A 23,010-nucleotide genomic window follows, 5' to 3' on the forward strand; every position below is an offset into this window, starting at 1 on the left:
CGTTGTAATAATCTAAAACTGATTTCACAAATTGGAATTGGAAAGCAAGATAAAAATTAACCAATTCAATAAAATAGCCAAGTAAACAATTACAAGTGCACTTATCAAATAGAAGTAAATATTAATTCTACAGTATGAGAAAGTCTCCTCATTCACAAAGCCAGCAGGTGAGGTAGGGTTTTTAAAATGTTTACTGTAGTAATTGATCACTGGGTACCACCTCAAGTACTCAATTTGGTTAATTTAACCAAGCTTAAACCACTTACCCATGTTTAACCTAAAAGTTAATTTGGCACCAAACAATAGATAAAACCAAGCCAAAGCCACATCTACGATAAGACAATCTGTATTTACACAAGCTTAACGCATCTACTAAACATCATTTTTATATCCAATTCAGAAGATGGCATGAACATCTGCTTTCACTTCAAGACATTAATTTTCAATTATTGAAGAAAAACAAAATAAATCCTGACAAATTACTAGTAACTGTAGAATCTTTTGTTACTCTATTAGTTTATAATAGTAATTTAGAAATCCTACAATTAACATCCTACGAGAGGTCTCTGATTATTTTTTTTGCATGTGTCATCTGAAGCAATTCAGCAGTGAATGATGTTTTTTAACTTGTGCTGATTGTACACGAATATTTTTGAAGAAAAACATAGGAAGAATTCTACTAGAGCTGTACAATGGTAGTTGTTCTTCTTCAATGGCTTTAGACATAGCATCACTAAAAATATGATATTTCTATTTTCTTCCCAATTATATTTAAATGTTTTATGTTACCTTTCCCACTCTTTTCAATTTTTGGCCATGTTTATTCGTTATATTCACTGAGACCAATGGGAGCAGGCCGCAATTAAAAGGTGTTTGCACACAGGCAGGAGTTTCAATCAGTAAAACCAGTTAAATACCACCCAGATCCCGTCCAGAAGAGCATACCAGAGGGAGAGAAAGGCAGGAAAATGGGACTTGTGGAGTTCAGAGGAGAACGCTGCTAGGCTTGTAGCAAAATACACAGGCAAAAATTAAAAACTGCAGGCTAATCCCTGAAGGCAGTGCTCGGAATACTGCATGGATTCAAACACTCTCAAGGCACCAGCCCCACAATGAAACACCAACATCTCCAATTATTCCTAATCCCCCAAAAGCTACACTTGATAAAGAACAATCAAGAGCATAATCTTATTTGATATGAGTTTTATCAATTTTAGCTGCTGCTTTCACTGTATCAATAAAATTCCACCGAAACTTGAATGAACTGTAAAATTAAAGGATAATCGCACAAGTCTCTTGTATTTGGCAATTATGATTATACTTGTCAAAATTTAATTTGTAGAATGTACTGTTCCAGTACCTTCAGGTTCTTCTTTATCAACTGGGAAAAAAGGAAAATTATATCTTTAAGACAAGTATGAAAGACATTGTTACTTCCACAGTCAACTCTGTAACTGAGCTCCAACATTGTATAATTGACTTTGCAAGCAGAACAACAGCAATATAACAAAGAAAATGTCAGTGTTTTCACAGCGCTAATCTATAGCACTAGGAGGGCCTCCTGCTGTCAGCCAGAGCTGACAATACAATAGCTTTCAAAGGGATATTACCATCATGCTTTTATTCTTGACATCAATCAAGACAAAGAGAATCCTTTTCACAAGACATTCAAAATCAAACCTTTGTATGAGCAGATAGGTAAAACAGCATTCCTTTAAAGAAGATCATTCATAGCAATCAACTAATTGGAACTCAGCAAATGGTTGAAGTATTTTTATTTACTTTGCAGATAACGAAGTAACGAGTAACCCCCCTTTTCTCTTCTTGACTGACACAAATGAGGCAGGTAGGGTGTGAATCAAAAGTTTCTATCAGCATTTTTTGCCAACAGAAAGCAAAAAAATATGACAGCAATTCTGCAACTTCAAGTAGGATAACAAATCTAGAGTTAATTAGTGCATTCTTTTGCAAAACAGTTTGATTACCAACGAGCATGTTTATGCACAGAATACCCCCGCAAGCTGACAGCAATTTGCAGAACTGTCAAATTCAGCAGCCAAAGTGCATCTGATGCTTAAAACCTCGTGCCAGTGCGAGCCCAGTCCCACAAAGAGCAGTCCAGTAATGCCTCAATTACCATTACATGGGACTGGAAATCCACGGGTTGCTGTTACCCACATCTCAGCACGGCGCCGTCCAGAACCACCTCCAAGCACGAGAAGCTGCAGTTTGACCAAGGGGAAGAAGGAAGACCTGCCCTCCTCAGCCCCCTGAGTGGACTGGGTGCCCCCCACTCCCTGCAGTAGCCAGCACCAAACAAACTTTTAAGGACACCGGTGTTAATATCAGTGCCCATCAGCTGTAATGGGGGACAAGACGGAGTGTTTGACATTGACAGCTGTGTTATGTTCTGGGGTTCAGGTCCACGTGGTTTTAACAACACTGACTGAAGTATAACTCTTCCTTACAGAGAACTGAAAAAACTCTTAGCAGTTGAGGTTACTGGCAACAGGGCGAGAGTCTGTGCTGAGGACAATTACTTTCATGGGCTTCATCTGTGATGTGAAGTAAAGCTTCAGAAAGTATTTTACCCATCACTGCTACCACCACACTGTCCCCTAAGTGTTTATTTTGTAAACCAGCAGAGACTCAATGCTCACACTTTTGTTCCATTCTCATTGATGTGAAACCACCTTCCTTTAAGCCAACATTGTCCCCAACCACCAACTATAAGGTTAGCATCTTCAAGTTTGCACAAACTAATGGTCAAAACAAATCAGTGAATTGTATTGCAAATCATAAATCCCATGTCAGGGGGAAGCCCAGGGCTACTGCTGGAGTTACAGCTGCAGGAATTACTGTAAGTTTCTGCCAGGCTGAACCTGAGACCTCATAATACAGCACAGAGGCCACCTGACCTGCAGCTGTGCTGGCATCCACTTTGGGTTTGCTATCACTTCATTTGCAATAACGCTCATCTAAGACTTGTCAACATTTGATACTTCTGTCAAAGTCAATCACTTCTTTAAAGTCAGCATTGCTCCTACTTAAAGTGCAGGCAACTTGCTTTTTGCATGCAGAATAATCCCTTTCATCAGGGCACAGACTGATCCTATTTTAGTGCATAATCTTTCTGAATGAAAAAGGATACACAAATCTCGTAGTAGTTAATAAATAGCAAAGCTGCAATACAAAGTGAAATAAAAGATGGAAAAGAGAAAAATGTTACATTATTTTAAGTCCTAAATGCCACACATATATCCACATAATTTAAGCTTGTTTTCTTCTCAGTTGAATTGGGAAACCTATGACCTCAGAGTGCCTTTATTTATTACATCTCAATTATTTCCATGGAAACGTGTACTGTGGCAATCTACTGGGTTGCCAGCTCCCTAGACCACAAAATGTATACAACGGACTTTTTACAAGCAGAAGATATGGGTGAATAGAAAGAAATGAAGAATTTCTTTATCCTACATGCACATATGAGCTGCCTCCTATTATCCAGAATTTCACCCAGATTCAGCTCATTCTTAGACTCCCCGTTAGGCAGCTCAAACTAAGACCTGTAATTTACATCCAGTTTTTGCTGAATCTGGAAACATTTTTTTGCACCTAGAAACCTCAGAAATATTTAGAATCTTTAAAAACTGGGCTTCACCCAGCTCACTGTTGCAAAGACCTTCTAGATTTTTCTGCATTACAGGGATAATTTCTCAGTTATGACTTGTCAGTAAGCTACCTACTTTAATTCATAAAAATGATCACATAAATAATGATCAGTTCTATATCAGAATTAGAGTCAAAATTTCATTATAAAGTATCAACCACTTGCAAGAGATATTGTAGCCTAAAAGTACTGAGGAAGAAAACAAAAGAGTAATAAATGGTAAATATCTAACATTGTATGTCACAAGATGTCAAGGTTTACTAACTGGGCTTCTAGAGCAAACACTTTTTGCACTGGCATAGAACTATTTCCTGAATGTTAAATGTGACACTTTAGCACAGGAACATATTTGAAAATCCAGAGGCCTGGCCACTAAATGTGATCCCCTCATCTGAGAGAAATCATGACCCAAGGCCTGCTCCACCGTTCCCAAACTGTCATTCTTCTAGTTTCAAACAATGTATTTCAGAGCATCCCCTAGAAATAGCTCTATCTCTGCCCTTTCTTCTGCCCAGAGACTGTAACGTTCATCTACCAATTACTGAAGTAGCTCCTTTAGCAGATTGTCCGGGATTGCGAAGGGTCACAATGCCATGCTGCAAACGTGCCCCACAGCACAATGCTAAAAGGTGCCCTTAGTTTGGGGAAAAATTATTAAGGGAGTTGTACAAAGATGAAGGACCGACTTTACAAAAACTTGATAAACATTTGAAGCACATACAACTTATACTGCAATCATCTATTAAAGAATGGATATTTCACAAATAATATAAAATGGCCCTGGATGGGGTTTCATTTTGTTCTTTAGTTGGTCGATTAACTGCACGCTAATTTTGTCCACTTACAAGTTATTTAATTTGGACTTTTTGTTTCATCTTCTGGGCGTCCAAAGTTCTGATCCTTTTGTGCTTCTACAACAAAGCCTCCGGTCCACTGAGTTTGCGACTTCTGCTTTGTGCAGAGGACAATAAAACCTTCCCCAACATCAGCTAACCTCCTCGTGGCTGGAAGCGAAAGGCTTCTGGAATCACGCTTTCTCTCTCGCACCCATTCACTTAAAAGTCAAAAAGCTGGCAATGCGTGCAGTACAGCGCAGGGCTGGTCCTGGCCCTCCCTTTACGTTTCTCCAGCAGCTGTTTTGTTACGGAGGTAAACAGGAGATTTTAAACACCGCTTCGCTGGGCATGGAGAAGAATACGCATAGTTTAATGTCTAACCTTTACTCATAAAGCCGTTACTAAATTTGGCCATTGTTTCTTCAAGCCCAAGCAAATTCTTAACCCCTATCTATCAAATCGGGTTTAATTCTCCCCTTCTTTCACCACCCTTACGCGCATTGGACAGAAGGAGCAAACAGACGGCGCTACTATTCCCAATCATAAAGGAACATTAATTTCGGGCTAACCGACTAAAACACGAGGGAACTCATTCCTCCCTTCCTCGGCCCGCCGATGCGCCACCGCACCCGAGCACCACCGCGAAACTTTCCTCCCTCCCCGCCTCAACGATGCCACCGGCTTCTTTCATCAATTATCGCGACACGTGTCGCCGGCGAGTCTCGGCCGGCACCGCGGTACCCACACAAGCCCGGAACGGACGGCGGGCGGGCGGATGCCCCGCGTAGGGACACGCCGTCGGTTCCGGGGGGGTCTCCGCCACCACCAGCCCGTACCGGGGGGGGATTCGCAATCCCCGCCAAGCCGGGCCCCGGCCCTGATTGGCCGCGTCGCGGCGGCGGAGGCGGCGGCGGCGGCTGCCCGGGGCCGGGCGGCGGCGGCGGCGGCGGCGGGGGCCGGCGGAGGATGCCTTACCTTTTACCGAGCGGGGCTTGGCTTGCTTCCTCCTGGACATGTCCGGGCGCCGTGGCTCGTCCTCCTCCTCCTCGTCTTCCTCCTGTCCCTTCCTTCTCTTCCTCTCCCTGCCTTCTCTCTCGGCCCCCCGCCCCCCGCACCTCCAAACTTTGCGAGGCGAAGCGGCAGCAGCGGGATCGATTATTTGATTTTCTCACTTCTTTCGCCTGTTGCAATGCGGCAAGTTCAACTCCTCTTTCCACCCCCTCGGGCACCTTCCCCCGGGGAAAAAAAAAATTAAAAAAAAAAAAAGAAAGAAAGAAAAAAAAGAAAATTCGCGGGCGCAACAGTTGCAATATTTTTTTCCTTCTTGTTATTTTTTTTTTGTTGTTGTTGTTGGTTTGGGTTTTTTGGGGTTTTTGGTTTGGTTTTTTTTTTTTTTGTTCCTTCCTTCCCTCCCCCCCCTTGGATGTGCAAATTCTACCGACGCAAAGCGAGCCCGGCCCGCGCCCCCACCCGCCTTTTTGTTCTCTTTAAAGTTTGCAGGCGCCCTGCGGCTCAGTCCGGCTCGCACTTTCGGAATAATAAATTTTTTTAAAGGAGAAAAAAAAAAAAAAAAAGCAAAAAAAAAAAAAAAAGCAGCAGAGCCCTGTGCGGGGTCCCTGGCTATGGGGTGGGGGAGGGCGCGCGGCGAGAACTCAGTGTCTAAACCCACGAGGAGCTCCGGCCCCGGCAATCCGGGGCGCTCCGGGGGTGCGACCTTGTTGCGATTTTCCTAAATCCTCCCTCGGCCGCGCTCGGCCCCCTCCCTCCCTCTCTGCCCGCTCGCCCCCGGCTGTCTCTCCCTTCCTCGCCCCCGCCGCTGACCGGGGAGGGCGACGAGTCCTTTTTTATGCTGGCGGCGGGGGCCGAGGGGCGGCCGCCCCGTGTCCCCGGCGCGGCGCGGCCGGCCGTGCGCGGCGCGGAGCTGGAGCTGGGCGGGCGGGCGGGTGGGCTCCCCGCGGCCGGCCGCGCTCGCCGCCGCCTTCCCCTGCACGCACGCACTTCGCGGAACAAGGTAAGTGCTTCTTTGCATCGATGCCGGGGCCGCTAGCTGCCTCCATGGGTTATTCGCTGGAAGGTGGCACCGCTCCTGCCTTCATTGCTGCCGCTGCTGCCGCTGCTGCCCTGGGTTTTTATTTTCTTTAGCTCTCGCCAGCCTCCCTCTCTTTTCTTTGTCCTGGCTCCTTTTCCTCCTCCTGATCTTGCTGCTGGGGCTGCAGTGCAGACACACATAATAAAGCCAGGCTTGGCTGGAAATGTAGCTGAGTCCCAGCAGGAGGATGTGAGGAGTGGAGTCCCGGCGGGGGAGCGCTCTGATCCCGTAGGGAGCCCCGCGCAGCCTGCGCCGATCAGACGGAGAGAGAGCCAACAGCACCGAGCCATGGACGGCCCGGGAAATACAGCGGCCGCCCGCAAAACGCGGACCGCCGCCGCGGACCGGACTCGCGGCCGCGCGGAGCCGCCGCCCCCCCTCTCCCCCCCGCCCCGTCGGGTCCGGCCCGGCCCGGCCCGGCCAGCGCTGAGTCCGCGGCCCGGCCCGCAGAGCGCAGCCCCCGCGCAGACGGGCCGGGCCGCGCCGCCCTTGATCCGCACCGGGGCGGGGGCACTGAAATCCCCCCCGAGCGCAAGGGCTCAGCGGCCGCGGGAAAAGTCGCGGGCGGTTTTTAACACACACACACCCACACACACACACACCCCTCCGCTGCCTGTTTGTGCAGAGCTGGGAGGGAGAGTTACTTTACTCTGCCTCTCTCCCAAGGTGTTAAATTTAGCAGGACCTGGAGTCGCCCACTGGGAAGTCAGCTTCTAGAAAAATCTGAAATTGTCATCTCACGGAGCACTTGGTGCCAAGTTATGAATGAAATTACTCAAGATAAACACTCCATCAGTTTCCTCTCCCATTTAGACGGGGTTTGTTCGTTTCACGGAGCCTTTACTTCTGTGTAAGAACAAGCTGCATCCAAGCACTTCATTTACCGTGCCCCAATCAGCGCGTTAGGAATTGTGTTTCCAAGCATCCTCACCCCGGCATGTGATGGGCCATCAGGAGAGCCCAGTCGTATATCTGGACATCAACAAAGAAGGTGTCCTGAATGAAAGGAATGGGTTTTGCTAAGATCCTGTGAAAGCAGACCTGTCAGAGGAAGGTGCTGAAGCCAGGCCCCAGGGCAGTGGTGAGGATGCAGCGCTCTGCCCAGCCTGCGGGCTCGCATCAAACGGGGGTGCAGGGGGCTGGGTGTAGGCACTGCTTTCTTGCTAGTGAGCTCCATCTGGAAAACATCTTCCTTTTTTCTTATTTCCCACACCAAAAGAAACCCAAGCAACTCAGGAATGAGTTTGTCATTTAATCAGGTGAGTTCAGAATAGAGCTGTAAAAATTTTCCTAGTGCAGCATCACATTTGAATAGATGTTTAGTGCTGATTTTCTGTTCTCTTATGGTTTGACAGAAACTATTGTGTTTATTAATGTCATATTAAAGGTTTACAGTTGCTTCCTACTGTGTGATTACAGATTACAACCACAGACTGGACATACAGTAAAAAATGTTTCCTGTAACACCCCTATAATCAAGGTATACTTCCTCCACCCCGCTGCACTAAGTAGCAAATTGGGGGTTCAAAAAGGCATACTGGAACAAGGATGGATTGCTAAAGAGCCCATATCCCCAATTCTAATTCCAATAAAAATGGGGATAACTCTAGTTGACACAGACTCGCCACTATAAAAGCCAATGTGGTAGCAGTTCTGTAAAGAAGTAAGGAAAGTTGACAAGAAGAAAAAAATGTTGTGATACATATATGGTGAAAAACACAGGATCCCAGTAAATTTGGTCAGCATGACCCTAGATTCATATCCATGCACATCAGAGTTGGATCAGGAACTGAATTACTTCTGTATCCTTGTCTTATTGGAGAGGCTTAATCCCCAGGCTATCAACTTGTTTCTGTTCTCTCACTGGCCCAATGAATATTTAATTATTCTTACAAAGCAGAACAGCTTCAGCAGGACAGATTCTCATCCCAGAATGTGCTGGCGGTTGGGCACTCTCAGAGGAGTTCAGAGACCCAAATTCAAATCCCCATGCAATCAAGGAAAGAGGGGATTTCAATCTTAGTTTTACACATTCCACTTGGCAAGTAATTCCCAAGCCCCATTGCCACCCCAAGCCCCTTTGCCATCCAGCCCTCTGCAGATTCCCACATTTTCTATATATTTAAAAAATAACTTTAAATCACACAATTTAAATGAACCAGCTTTCCCCCATTTTTAAAATTCATCAGGAAATGTATAAATTTTCATTTTAATTTTTTTTACCTTTTCTGTTGCCAGAGAGCCAGCGAGAAGGTGATTTGCAAGGCCCTACCCAGTTCAGAGGAAAGTGAGGAGCCCTGGTCTGAGCATCCCCAGCCCCTCCCATGAAAGTAGTTCAGGTTCATTCCAAAAGCAGCAGCATCCTTAAAACCACCACCTTCCATGGTGGCATCTTTGAGAAGTACCCACTTTATAGCCAGTGATAAAGAAAGCAGGAAGGTAGGTTTGACAGAAAAAAAAAGATCTGTCTCTAAATGTAGCACACACATATATAATTATTAATTCATCCCTCTCTATTATTTTCAAACCCAGCAATACACAGATTTCCTCCAGGCCCTGCTCTGTAAGTACATCTCTGCTCCACAGAGTTTTCCAACATGTGCCTAAATGCTTTGCTGCTCTGTTGTCACAACACATCATTTGTGCATCTCCTCCAGATATATGTAAGTGGAGTTTATATGGTCCCACAGCCACTCTTGAGCAAAGAAAACCCCATAACCCTGCTGGGCCCCCCAGAGAAATGCAGAGTTCACCCATCCAGGGTCTCTTCCCAACACCAGAACTTAAACTCATATTGTCATTAAAATAGATGCATTCCAAGAGCGCTAATAACAAGAGAAGACTTCACAGACTTTATTAAAATATTTAAGGCAAGTGACACCAGCCTGTGTGCTAATTTAATAAAAATACATTTAATAATTTAATTTAATTATGGTAATTTAAGATTACAATAAAAATATTTTTTGAATCTCTTATCAATCTTGTTCCCTCACAGATGCTTTTTCTTTTTATTCTGGGGAATTTTAATAAAAGCACAAAGCTGAGACTGCCCGAGTGCAGAGCTGTTCTCTCCGGGAGAGAACCAAGAGCCCTCCTGCAGCTCCGAATGACGTCCATGTCTCATCAGGTCGCTGGGACAATTTGGATGCCGGATTCTCTGCTTGTAACCCCTTTTGGGAATGTCATTGTTCTATATTATGCATGACACAGATCCTATACTATACACAACGCAGCTGCTGGTGAGAGGGAACTAGTCCTGAGATGCAGAGGAGCCCCCCGAGCTCAGCATGGCTTGTCTGAAAACAGGATTTGCTGGTGGAGGCATCCGCCACCTCCTCCATCAGATTCGCCATCCAAGCCCCATGAGGCTGACACGGAGGCACGGAGCCCCGATCTGTGGGACATGGTGGTCCCTGCCCCTCCACTCACTGCCACGCTTCTCCTCAAAGACAGCAGTGCTGCTTTCATTGCGCTCCTTTTCTGGGGAAACCGATACACTTGCTTTTCATGCCAGCTAACTCAAGATGTTGATTTCCTTTTGCTTTGCTCTCTTCTGCCACATGCATGTACAGTGAACATAATTTTTAAAGTTTGATGACTTTCAGGAAGATGCTATCCATAACAATACTGACATCTGAGATAGTCCCACCCTGACAGCAGTATAGGAAACTGATTGGCCTTGCTCTGGAAAATGCAGGCAGGACTACCAGCCTCTCTACAGTTATAGATTTATTTGCATTCAATACTTAGAGCAACCCCCTGTACATTTCTAAATACAGAGAATTATTTTGAAAGTGTTTCAGAATCAGTTTGCAATTACAAGTTATATAAAAATGACACAGTTGTGTAAAGGCAAAAATACAATCTTCATAAAAGGGATGTTAAACAAGGACTATGGGAGTTAAGCACCCAATGAATCAAGCCTGCTTTGAGAAAGCCAGCCTCAGTAAGGATTTAAACTTTCTAAAGTAAAAAAGAGGAGTATCTTCAACAGATAAAAAGACTGAGAGTGATCACCCATTACCAGGCAGCAGAGGGAAGATCACCATAATTGTATAGCAGCCAGTAAGAGTCAACCTATAATAAAAAATATATTATATGAATAGACCTAATTAAGAGATGCTGCATAATATCTAAGAAATGTGGGAAAAGGCTCATGCCCCAGAAAAAACCATACTGCACAATCTAATCAGAGGGTGCAGCTAAAAAGACCAGGCAAAATGGGAACTGAGCAGTGCCAAGACCTGGTATCCAAGGCACTTGGACCCTCACCAGCCCTCAGCACGGCAAGAGCTGCTCTGGCTGAGGTTTGACAGAGGTGGGTGAACACCTAACCTCTCTGGAAGTGCAAAGGAATACAGGCACATGCAGGAAACTATTAAAAGACTAGATTATTTCTTAAAAGATATAATGTTTTCAAAGCACACAGCACAATGCAATCATTCAGCAGAGAGTCAAATGTCACAGTGGATACAGCTGCAAGACAGTGTCTCTCTTTATTTACAGTAAAATATGTCAAATAGGGAACACAAAGGCAGCGTCAGGATAAACACGGGGCTGGAGCACACAAAGGCAGGCAGCATCCACAGCACATCAGACAACCTGAATAAAAGCCCCGATTACAATACCAGCCCAGTTTCTATGGTGCTCTTGAGTTAAAGCCTCCAAACACTTTACATAGATAAGTAACTGGCATCCCACATTTTAGTCATAAGCAAGGACTGACATAGCCTTAAATTTGGGTTACAAAGCAGCAGAAAGTAGAGGTGCTCCGGAGGGAGGATGGACATGGAAAGGAAAGGTTTCATATGAAGAATCGATGGTGTGTCTGCAGGCAGCATCCAGCCAGGGCACCTGAGTTTACACTTTGGGAAGTTACAGTGAAAAGGGAATGAGAGTTATCAAGGGCATTGAAATGGAAGGGAAAATTTCACTGTGAAATACATTTTAGTACGAACAGGATTAGGAGATGTTTCATGTGCTCATGCCATGTGCACCAATATTAGTATTCAAACATCTCTAATAAGCACAGTGATTTCAAATTATTTTTTCACTTGTGTATAGCTCTTACTTCTATCAGTAATTTTTTTTTTTAGTTAAAAAAGTTACAATAGTCTGAAATCAGGATAGAGTAAGTGGTGCAGTTAGTGACGTTTTTTAAAAAATACTATCGTACACTGGAGCTGAATTTAGCTCAAATATCACAAAATACCCACCTGTAGATGAATCATATATTCACCCCCCTCCATAGTTACAGTAAAAGTCATTACTGGTAATAGTGCTAAAGACATAGATCATGCAATGCCCTACAAATACAAGCAGGTATTCCATAGCTGACCAAGCAAAGTTTTTATTCATTTTGGCCTCTGTTCCAGTTAGGTGAGGGAGTCAGGCAGAGGATCTGAACTTCCCGACAAAACCACTTTTAGCACAAAGAAATGTCCAGGCTCTACATCTGCCTTTTGAATATTCCTGCAATGATAACTTAGTGATAATGTTACATAATAACTTATGATGTTTAGTGTAAGAAAGTATCATGTTTCCATATTTTTATCACAGCTCAGAGAAAAGTCTCTCTCTGTGGTCCACATATTCTGTGTTCTTTTCATTCCTGTTGGTCGTGGGTCTGTACTGCTGCTCAAAGGACATAAAGAATTAAAAATACATTACTCATTTGAATTAGTTAAAAGTGGGTGAAGCCCTGGTGTAGGAAGGTGCTCGATGGCTCTGGGGTGAGCTGGCCAGTGGAGGTATGTTACAGATTCTCCAGCTGCTGGCTCCAGCACGGGCCCCTGTCCCTCACCCTCTCCTTGATGTCAGCTGAGCTCTGCAAGCTCCGACAAGGCATTTCTGCAATGAGGATGGGTCACTGCATCTCTTTCCCCGTGAGAGTAGTTCACTGAGACCCTTTCTTCCCAGGGTTGCGATCAAAGAGCTCATTCACTTTACCGGGCTTTGTTACTCGGGTGGAAGCTCCCCTTGTACTCAACAGGCATCTTCACTGCTCTCTGGCCAGCAGCGGTGGCAAAAGACACGATACAGGATTTTATTCACATCTTTGCCAGCATTGCTGACTAGGATAATGTTGAGATATGGAGAACGAAAGTAGCTGGAATGACGAAAAAGCCGGAGGAGAGGAGAGGCACAGCAAGGACCGCACCAGGAGCTCAGCAAGGGGCTCCAGGAGCTCCAGGGCAAAGCATGGCAGCAGCCTTCAAAGCTGTTCCTTCTCCACCAGTACAAAGCCATTTAAGTGCACTCTTTAAGTTGAATGCCGTGTACTTTTACATAACTGAAGGAGAACAAATACCCCATTAGCAGATAATTAGCACTTGGACTCTGAGTACTTGTTTAAGGTATTATGGATCGACCTCCAGCATTAGGAGTGATTCATGTCCCTCATATATTCAGGCATCCTTGTTTCTTATTTTACTTATAAATTTCCGTGGCATGTATCTGTGTAATGTTTATGAGATGTTCAGAATTACACTCCAGAGACAGAAGACATCTCTACCCAGAGAAAAGGTTTAGCAATGTTAATAGCTAATAGTGGGCACATCACTTTTCCTTCCACCTTGCAGTCAAAAAGTCCCATTCACATTAGTCCGGGATCATCTCTCGAGGTGGATGGTGGATTTTCTCAGCCATTAAGCCCGGTCCCAGCAGGGGTTAGGAAGTGTCGTGAGGCCTCGGGGCAAACTCATCTCAGGAACTGGACCTGGCGGCACCCACACCATGGAAACTCACAAAATGTGGTATCAAAGACTGCCAAACACAACCAGGCAGCTGCCGTCTGGACCAGCTCCTATGGGGCGTCACAGAGCAACCTGTCGCCAGGGTCTGGACTCGTAGAAGTATTTCACATGGGTAGGCACAGCTTGTCTAAAATTTCCTACGTTTCCAAAGGCTTCCACTCAACTAGTATTTTTCCAATAAAATAACAGAGAGAAGTGATCTCTCCCCACCTCTGTTTCCTCATAAACAAAGACAATAGTCCTTGAGTACATTTCCAATCCTGCCAGCATTACCCAGCCATCTACTGCTGCTACTTTGTCTTTAAAAAGTGTGTACCAAGTAAAGACGCTTTGCACCAAAACCTTCTCACCCTCGAGATAGTCTCTGCCATGAAAACCATCACTGGCTGCTTTGGCAAGTAGTGGTACGAAAGCAGTGTTCACAACTGCAGTACAACGTGTCCCAGCTCAGCCTGTCCCTGCCTGACATCCCTGTCCCAGGTGATGCTGCCTCTCTACCCTCAGAGCTGTTCACAGGTCCAGAAAAGCAAAGTTCAAGCAGCGGCGTCACATTAAACCAAGCAGCTTGAGGACAGGCAGCCAAACTACTGCTGTCACCTCCTCTTCCAGCTCCTTCCCACTGAACCGAAGAAAAGAAAACTGAAACACAAATCAAGTCCCATTCTACAAAATTAATAGTTTCCACTTGGTTCTTTTCTGTGCCTGCTTTCATTCTGTAATTACGCAAAAAGACACAACGTACTGCATGGTGCTATTGATTAGCAAACCCCACAGCTGCACAGGCAGACCCGCAGGCAGCTTTGAAAGATGCATTTTAAAGAAAGTTTGTTCTTTAATACCAAGATATTTATGGTCCCTCTTCTGATTTGGTGTGATAACGTGGATGAGCTTGTGGTGGGGAGCAGGTGGCAGTGTGAGAATATGCAGTTTTTATTCCTGTAAAAAAACTTCACAAGAAAGTTATCTCTTCACTATTGAATAGAAAATTATTGAATAGAAAATTATCTCAATGCTATTGAATTATGATGCCAAAAACCCAGGGAAAAGATCTCATTCTTTATTAAATTTAGTGAGATTTGTCAAGTAGTTTCTATAGAATGTGCATAGGTTTCTTCAGACTTCTCTCAGTTTCATCTCTCCAGAGGGTTTTGGAAGGGTCAGAGAATATTTCCCTGATATCAGCCAAATGGATGTTCTGTTTAAATCCTATGATTGGCAGTGTTTATTTTTTTCTTATTAGGACTCCTTTCGTAGATAGAAAGGAATAAGTCTTATCAGAAATAAGGCTTACAGCCAGCTGGGCAAAATAGGAGAGGCCATAGGGTGTAAAGAGAACTGGATTTGTTTAAATTTATTTTTAGGGTTTTATTTTTAAATCCTAAAGCACATTTTTAAATGCATTAGTGCAAATTCTTAAAATACTTATAAAAATATCAACTTTAAAAAATTTGTCCTGCTGTTTATTTGGTTATCTTGCTACATTGCTCAATATTATTGTTGTGTCCTCCAATCAGGCACCAAATGCCCAGGGTCCCGGTGTGTGGAATTTCCCAGAGGCGGGCACAAACATCCACGAGGGCCGCAGATGAAAAACGCCTGCTCCAGAAGCTTGCACACTTCTCCGGGCAACCACCACTGCTCTCTGGGCGACCAGACTCCCGTGGACTGCCAGGGAAATTTCCCAGGTCGGCACTGCCACGAGGGTCCAGCTGGAAGGGCACGGCACGGCACGGCACAGAGCGCCGGGGCAGTTCGAACATCGCCACGCAGCCGCCGGGCACAGTGGCGGCTGCAGGGCTGAGTGTTCCTGCCCGCAGATCCCGGGGGAATGTGATTCCAAAGAGATGGCCATTCTCGGGAGCCATCGCCACTCGGGCAACAGAATGTGAGGTCCTGACATGTCGTCTCGAGAGAAAAAACACAGCTCCGTGCAGCCGCGCCGTGGGAAAGGAGCCCGCTGCACCATTTGGGAGCCCCCGCAGCTCTGGTGCCGTGCCCAGCCTCGGGCGAGCAGCTCGGAGGGGCTCACGGCGGCACAGCCGGGGCGCGGGGCCACGCTGGGAGCAGCTGGACAGGCCACGAATTCCTGCCGGCGGCCGGCCCGGCGGGGCATAGCAACGGGAGCCGGGGGAGGAACGGGAAGCAGCGGGAGCTGTGAGAAAGCGAGCGGCGCCGCGGGGCGAGGCGGGGGCCGGAGCGGGGGCGCGGAGGAGGAGGAGGAGGAGAGGAGGCGGCAGGGGCGGCTCGGGCCCTCCCGCCGGGCACGGCTCCTCTCCGGGGCAGCCGAACGCCACCCAAAGCCGCCGGTTTGCGGCCGCTCCGGTTCGTGCCAGCCTGCCCGGGCTCCCAGAGCTACACGACACGCACGGCGCTGCCGCCAGCCCCGCAGCGGGGGCCGCGGGCCCTGCTGCCTCCCCCGCGCTGCCAGCCCGGGCACACACCGAGTGCCCCCCTCCAGCACTGCCTGCCCGCCTCTCACAGCGCCGCTGCCTCGGCCGAGGCTGCGGAACGGCATCGCTCCCCCGGCAGCGGGCGGCTTTTGAAATGCCGTGGTCCCGGGGTGGCTCCGCCGCCCGGTGCAGCCCCGGCTGCTCCGCACAGGCTCCAGCTCCCGAGGGGAACCAGTCTCGCCGGGGGCAGGCATTGCGCAGCCATTGGATTTCATGTCAGAAAGGATGTTTTACTGCACGGCAGTAACGTTTTCTGCATGAAGAAAACGTTAATCAAAATGCAGAGGAGACACAATAGCTGTACAGATACATTAAATATCTAGTTACTACGCAATAAATAATTAATAAAGTTAATCAATTTCACCATACTCTGGTCAAGTAATACCCTTACAACCAATCAATAGCAATAAGACATAACATTTGTATGAGCCTTCTCTTTGCTGTGTGATCATTAATAACCAACAGCTGAGCAGACCCGATACCGCAGGCCAGCAAAAACTTCAGGAAGTTTCGATTACATCAATGATTCTGCTTTTAGTTTGTGAAATGCTCCTGAGGTGTCCGGTATATCTAACAGGCGTGAAGGCTGGGGTTTCCCAATGAATTTAGGGAAGCTAAATGCTAAGCTTCTCTTCACTTTCAGTGGAAATAAATTCCCAGCAAGTAAATTCAGGCCTTCATAGCCTTCATATTTTGTAAGTTACACATCAACAGTGCCAGGTTTTTACCACTTTTCTAATTCTAACTGCGAACAGGGAACAGGGTCCTCTCCTATGTAAGAAAGGGGGGAAAAGACAACCTGCAAAAGATTGCTTATTTGTACAAAGTTTACAAAAGTTTGTATATAAAGTTTACAAAACTATCACAATTTCTCTTCTGACATTTGCAGACATCTGCACCTGGCAGAGCTCTCAGCTGGAGGCTACCGCAGGGCTGAGTCATTTCAGAAGGTAGCAACAACTGGCCTGATTTCCTCAGGAGTTAAAATAGTTCCCAACACACAGCAGTTTGGTTCTTGTCAAGCGATTTGGAGAGGGAGGTTTGTCCCCCACAGAATGAGATGTGGTGTGGTGGGCTGGTGCTCCTTCCAGGCTACTTGCCTCACTGTCCTGGCTGGCCACATACATGCGGGGGCTGGAGCCAGTCCCTTGGAGGAATCAAGGTCGGCTGCTGTCTCAGGCACTACCATGGCAGGAGGAAAAAGATGGTTTGTACCTCCAGGGGTCGGTAGCATCAGCCCTGGGATGGGTCCTGCCTGTGGGTCCTCGTGCCTCTGCTCTGCCCTGGGAGTTCCATACCTTCAGGTGCACCCTGTCCAGCACCACCACAGGGCTCCTGTCACAGGCAGGGTGGCACTGGGACAGGGGTTGCTGCCAGGCACTCTCTGCAGCTCCTCCACTTCCTGGGAGCTACTAACATCAGTGTGAACAAGGAAGTTTGCCTCTTCAGGGTATTTTTAGCAGTCTCCTGCCCAATGACCAGAGGATAAAGTCAGCCTAGCTGGATGAGAACAGGTCACTGAGACACAGTGACACTTGGTAACGAACCAAGGCTTGCCAAGTGTCAGAGCTAGCAGTGGCCTAGACTGCTCCTAAACCCCAGGCCATTGCCCTGCTTCCAGCCCACCCTTCCCCACTGCAGTGAGCTCCAGCAGTGTGTGTGAGGTCCTCAGTGCAGCCGTACCCCCATCAGCCCATCCTGACTGCAGTGCTGAGCTCGCAGGGTGCAGATGGCCACCCCAGCACTGAGCGGCAGGCCAGGCTGGGGCCGCCAAACTAAAGAGCCACAGGAGGAAGAACAGAACAGCTTTGTAGAAATATGTATTTTTACATCAGAGTCCTTTGTATATACAAAAAAACCTCACCCTGCTGTGTTAGGAGAAAAAAAGTCCTGTGGGCATTTCAGACCAACCTATTTTATTAATGCAAACTGCCAGATTCAACATGTGAGCCAGCCTGAAAAACAAGAGGCTGAGAAGGAGGAATGTATCCATGGTAAGCACTCGGCAGTCCCGTCAGTCACATCACTCCTAGCTGGGAATCCGAAATAGAGGCGGGCAACTGATAGTGGTGCAAAACAAAGATCTCTGTAATTTGGAGTGGGTTTTGCCAACTCTGCCTGGGGCTCTACTGTACTTGCCTTTTCCTTACTGTCAAATGACTTGAGCATTCATGGACAAAACAGTAACAGCAAACACGTTTTGGATATGGAAAATATTTGTGCCAAGTGCTGCCTACATTTGCACACCTGAATGTGCAGACTCAGACCACAGCTGCACAGGGCCATGGATGGGGCTGGCTGGACACGTCTGCAGCACTGTGGGCTTTACACAGCTCTTGTTAACTGCTCTGTGCTGCATTGGTGTGAAATATTCATTTAGGAGTCCAGTGTGCAATTTCAGGACGTTTCAAATGATTTAAGAATAACTGCATATCAGAAAATGTCTATAAAATAAACTCTCAAGAAAAGATGTGAAAAATGTAAACCCCAAGTCATTAAATATTCACAGTGGTGTATTTGCTCAGCTCTCATCAGTATCTGAAGAAGGCTGATAAATGCTGCTTATGAGCAGTTCAAATAGCAGGATGGGTTAAAGTAAAAAAAGAAAGTTAAATCCCAGGATATTAGTAGTCAGTAGAGGGAATTACTTGTCCAACAACAGGATTTAAAAAAAGGCTAGGATAAAAGACTTTCCCAGATAAATACAATGGGGTCTTTCCGATGGCTATCTCTGGAGGTGCGGAGACCAATCTCCAGGAAGAGTCAGAACTCCAGGTAACCTCTCCAGGGACACACAGCAATAGGCACCCATCTGCCCTCACAGGGTCTCCTCTTCCACCACCCACCTGAAGAAACAGGGCACCTTTGATTTCACTGCCTCTCTAATGCTGTCAGAAGTTGGTACAGATTTACACACACAAAAGAAGGCTGCAGAGTCCTGTTTCAGCATGAAACACAAACCACTCTCACTATTTTTCTTAGCAGAAAATATGTCCGTGAAGGCAGGGCACAGAGGACCAGAGCAATACTGGCAGAGACAGGAGCTGGAGCAGAGATAGAAGTTAGGCTCTGGAGTCAACAGAACTGTGTCTGGGTTTTTGGTGAGTATTCTACGGCCTTGGGGCAGTGCCTCTCTCTGCCTCTGTGTCCACGAGAAGTGAGAAGTGCAGTTACCTCTGAGAACTGCACATTTGAGCATATGCCATGAGGAAAACAATGCTCTTGAATCACTCTGCCTCAGTTTCACCAGCAGCAAACTGAGCTAATAACTGCTATGTCTCTCTGGGGAATGCTCCATGATTTAGGCTGTATTTGGGTCATAAGAGACTTCAAAGGTCCTTTGAGCAAAGCATTAAAGTGCTGCAAAATATGACAGGCACTGGTAGACAGTGGCCTGGCAGTAAGGCATGCCTGAGCTACAAAATTCCACTCTTGCCTCCCCAGATGATTCTATTAGCCCTGCAATCACTTTTGCAGTTCTTCCTTGAACTGTTCCTTGCTCTAGGTATTTTTTTTTTTTGGTACAAAATGGGGTGCTCTGACCCTGATGAGACCCTGACACACCTGGGTGGTCTCAGAGGGGTGTGAAGATGAGCTGGGTATCCCTCAGGAGCCCAAGAGTTCACATGAGGAAGAGAAAAATCTAAATACTATGGAGGAGGTTTAGACACTGTCAGAAGACAAACCATGGAAAGAGTTGGTAAAGTGTGTTACTAAATATTTTAAGATCAAATAAACCTGACTTTTAGAGAGCTCTGGTCCCTTATTTTTGTTCAAATTATATGTGCATCCTCTAAGAAATACCTCTGCAACCATAAACACAGAACATGAGAGGGACAGAGAAAGAAAAATCTTGCTGAACAAGGGAGTTACATACTGCAGGAATGCAGGAGTCTGTGATCTGCATTATTTCTTTGCTTAAGGCCACCTAGCAACAGCACATAGGTTAATCCTCCACAGACTGAACAGGCAGCATCAGCCAACAAGAAAACAAAACATCCCTGCTAGAAAAAAAATCAGAACAAGGATTACCCATTTGCAGGAGGGTTGTAGGAATAGAGAGCAACAAATAAGAAAGAGGTATACATGATACTCCTGCAAAAGGAAGATTTCCCTGTAAATAGAGTTATTGTCCACCTTGTTATTAAAAATACAAAAAGAGCTTTACAACATTTACGGAAAACCTCTGTGGGAGCTGCGGGAACCCTGCTCCACAGGGAGCTGGGAAGATGAGCTGTGGTCAAAGCTGGTTGCCATCTTAGAGAGCACTTTTAAATGATAAATAAAGCGTCCTCTAAAACAAAAATAAACCTCTGGATCCATAACCCTTCTGCCAGGGGTTAGCAGCACCTTCAAGGGCAGGTTCAGATCTCTACAAGCATTTCTTGGATGTTAAGACATACCATCACTTTCTTAAAGCCATTGTTTGCAGTGACTCAGCCCACTCTCTTTGCAGCTCTGCCAGGCTCCCCCACACCAGGACATTCTGCTAAAGGGGCCTGGGAATACAGAATTAACTCACCAGGAGATTCCCACTGTGCCAGGGCTGCTCCACACAGCTGCTGTGCCCTAGAGATGACAGCCTGCAGGGCTCACTGGCCTCAACACCTGCTGTGCCTGTAGAGTCTGTGCTTCACAGCACACGGGGTGGCCTTGGCACTGCAGCCCAGGAGCTGTGCTGTCCCCCTGACATTGCCATCTCTGCCACTCCCCCGAAGGAGAGCCACCAGAGATGGGATTTTGGAGGAAAACAAGGTGGGAGGCCACCGCTGCTTGCCAGCCTGCTGCAGTGCTCTGCCTGCATTCCTGCTGTCCGCCTCTCTCTGTGCCCCAAGCTGAGTGTCACCTGCTGCTCACCAGTGCCAGCACAGCCGGCACTGTCCCCAGGGCAGCTTCCAACCCAGCCTTTCTGAGGGGTCTGTGCAGCACAGCACACCCTTCTGTGCTCGCTGAGGGATGGCGGCCAATGTGGTGCCACGTGTACCTGCGTGTCTGGGATGTGATTTATTGAGGGTTTATTGTTGCTCCTTTTCTGCTGTTCACCAACAGATGGTAGCAGCACTGCTGCTGTCATGCCAGGCCCGAAGCTGCTCACAGCAGGCGATGACTTCTGCTCTGAAACTTTTCCTACTTGATGAAAAGACATTCTTGCCCATCTCCTTGCCCCTCACTAGCTGCATCTGTAGCACAAGTTCAGAGAACACATTATCTCTCAGCACATCATGTTCTCAATTCAAAGCTCTAGGGAGGGACATGGGCAGTTGTTGGGGTTGAATCTGTTCACTGAGGCTGGTGAATCAAAACATGCTTGAGTGCACCAGCAATGCCTGGGCTGAATGCCTCAAATGCCTGTTCCATGTGGAGCAGTGCATCCTACCTGGCTCTGCCCACAACAAGCAGTTCCCAAATTGTGACCAACACTCAGCTCAAAGATGGGCATCGGCAAGACTCAAATTAATTAATTCATGTATTATTTACAAATTTAATTCTTAGGTATTATTAGACAAAATTCCAAGCATTTTGTGCCACTGGTTGCACTGGCCACTTGCACTGGACAGGGTCTGAGCCACTCACTGCTTTTGCTGGGTGAGCACCAAAGCCAGTGGAAGCTTTGGCTAAGCAAGGTCTAGTTAAGATGGAGCTAACTACAGAGCTTAGGATTTGGTCTGCAGTGAAAGTGCTCCACAGAAGAAAAACAAACTAACAAACACCAACTCCGCTCCAGAGGCTTCCCCTAATTCTGTAAAGTGCTTTGAGGCTTGTGACCAGCTCCAAATAATCAATAATACCATTAACAAAAAGGTGGCCGAATGGCAGCTACCTCTGATTAAAACAGAGTCCTCAGTGTATTGCAGCAAACAGCCATGTAGCCATTTCTCTGATCAGGAGCAGGTCTTTCCCAGTGTCATATAATTCATGTTAAAATCGCAGCAATAAGGCAGACTGCCTTGCAGCTGTTCACAAGTCTTTGGAGGCTGCCATTATACTTCACCTTTTTAATGCTTTATGTATTACAGTTTTATTTTCACCTAAGGCTGTGATCCTAAGCTTCCTCACAGCCTTATCTACAACTCATATTTCAAAGCCTAATTTTCCTGCCCCCAAACGTAGAATAAAATAGCTTGCAAAAAGGGCTGCAAGGAAGCTGCAAGTTCTGCGGTTTTACAGCCTTCTCCATCAGATCTGTATAGGTACTATTCCTCATGGAGCCAAAAACTTCCCAGAGAAGTACTGTAGCTAGAAGATATTTCTTGACCTGATGTACACTCTGTCCACCCCAGCTGGCGGAGAGATTATGAAATTTTAATTGGACTGAGAGCAAGATATCACTATAATTGGAGCCCAAGTGCCTGCACGAGCCTGAGATCTAGGAGTTGCTGGAAGTCCTCGACAGTCGCCAGCGGCCCTAGTTCCTGAATATGCCTGTGCCCCTGCATGGAGACTGGTTCCCTTCCAGAAATAAAGGGTTTTGCAAAGGAAGAATGCCCAGGCCTATCCAGGTTTCCACCTCCTCTGCAGTGACACTCACAGCAGCACAAGAAACCATGAGAATATCCCAGCTCATCCTATCACAATCTTTTGGGAACATATGTTCCTTGTCACAAAAATGTCTCTCTGCTGCAGTGCTGGCAGTGGACTCTCACTGCAGTGAGCTGTGATCCCCTTCTCCAGTACCTGGCTGGCTAGACAAGCCTACTGTGGCTGTATGAGCACAGTGGTCCCATGGCAGGCACAGCTTGCCCTGCAGCACAGCATCTCAGGTTGATGCACTCACTGGTTTTGTAAGACCATCTGATGAGATATAAACAAAGCACTGACTTCCACCACCTCCAAAAGGCAGACAGGGCCATTGGCTGGAAAAGCAGGCATGCTGGAGGGATGCAAATGGTGGGATTATTTATTACTCACGTAGGTGCTCAGCCCTTAGCATGTTGCCTGGCTCCATGTAATCATAAAAACCACTCAGCTGAGTCAGTGATCTAAATGTAGGCCCTCAGCCCAAGGACTCAAATTAACCCAGAAGTCTGTGTTTAAACATTCATGCCCAGATGATACTTGCTCCCACATAAACTTTTTAAATCTTTGCCAGACACGATGAGAGATCATCCTGCATATGTCATATATAAAATAAGATCTCGGTTTTCCTCAGAAGCCCACACTGAAGAATCTTCAGGAAAACAGAGTGCTACTACAAAATAACAGCCTGAAT

At 46.5% G+C, this 23,010-nt stretch overlaps 1 protein-coding gene across 2 annotated transcripts in view; it reads right to left on the reverse strand.

Moving 5' to 3' along the window:
* The window catches only part of ZNF423 (zinc finger protein 423), a 225,979-nt gene extending 220,210 nt beyond the window's left edge, over positions 1-5,769 (reverse strand). For both annotated transcript variants that reach the window (XM_053987539.1, XM_053987538.1), the window contains exon 1: positions 5,482-5,769. In XM_053987539.1, coding sequence (XP_053843514.1) covers positions 5,482-5,521 — 40 coding nt within the window. In that variant the 5' untranslated portion in view covers positions 5,522-5,769. The remainder of the gene's footprint in view (positions 1-5,481) is intronic.
* Between the last annotated feature and the right edge of the window lie 17,241 nt (positions 5,770-23,010).

Source organism: Vidua macroura, chromosome 11, assembly GCF_024509145.1.
Source record: "Vidua macroura isolate BioBank_ID:100142 chromosome 11, ASM2450914v1, whole genome shotgun sequence".
Lineage (NCBI taxonomy): Eukaryota > Metazoa > Chordata > Aves > Passeriformes > Viduidae > Vidua > Vidua macroura.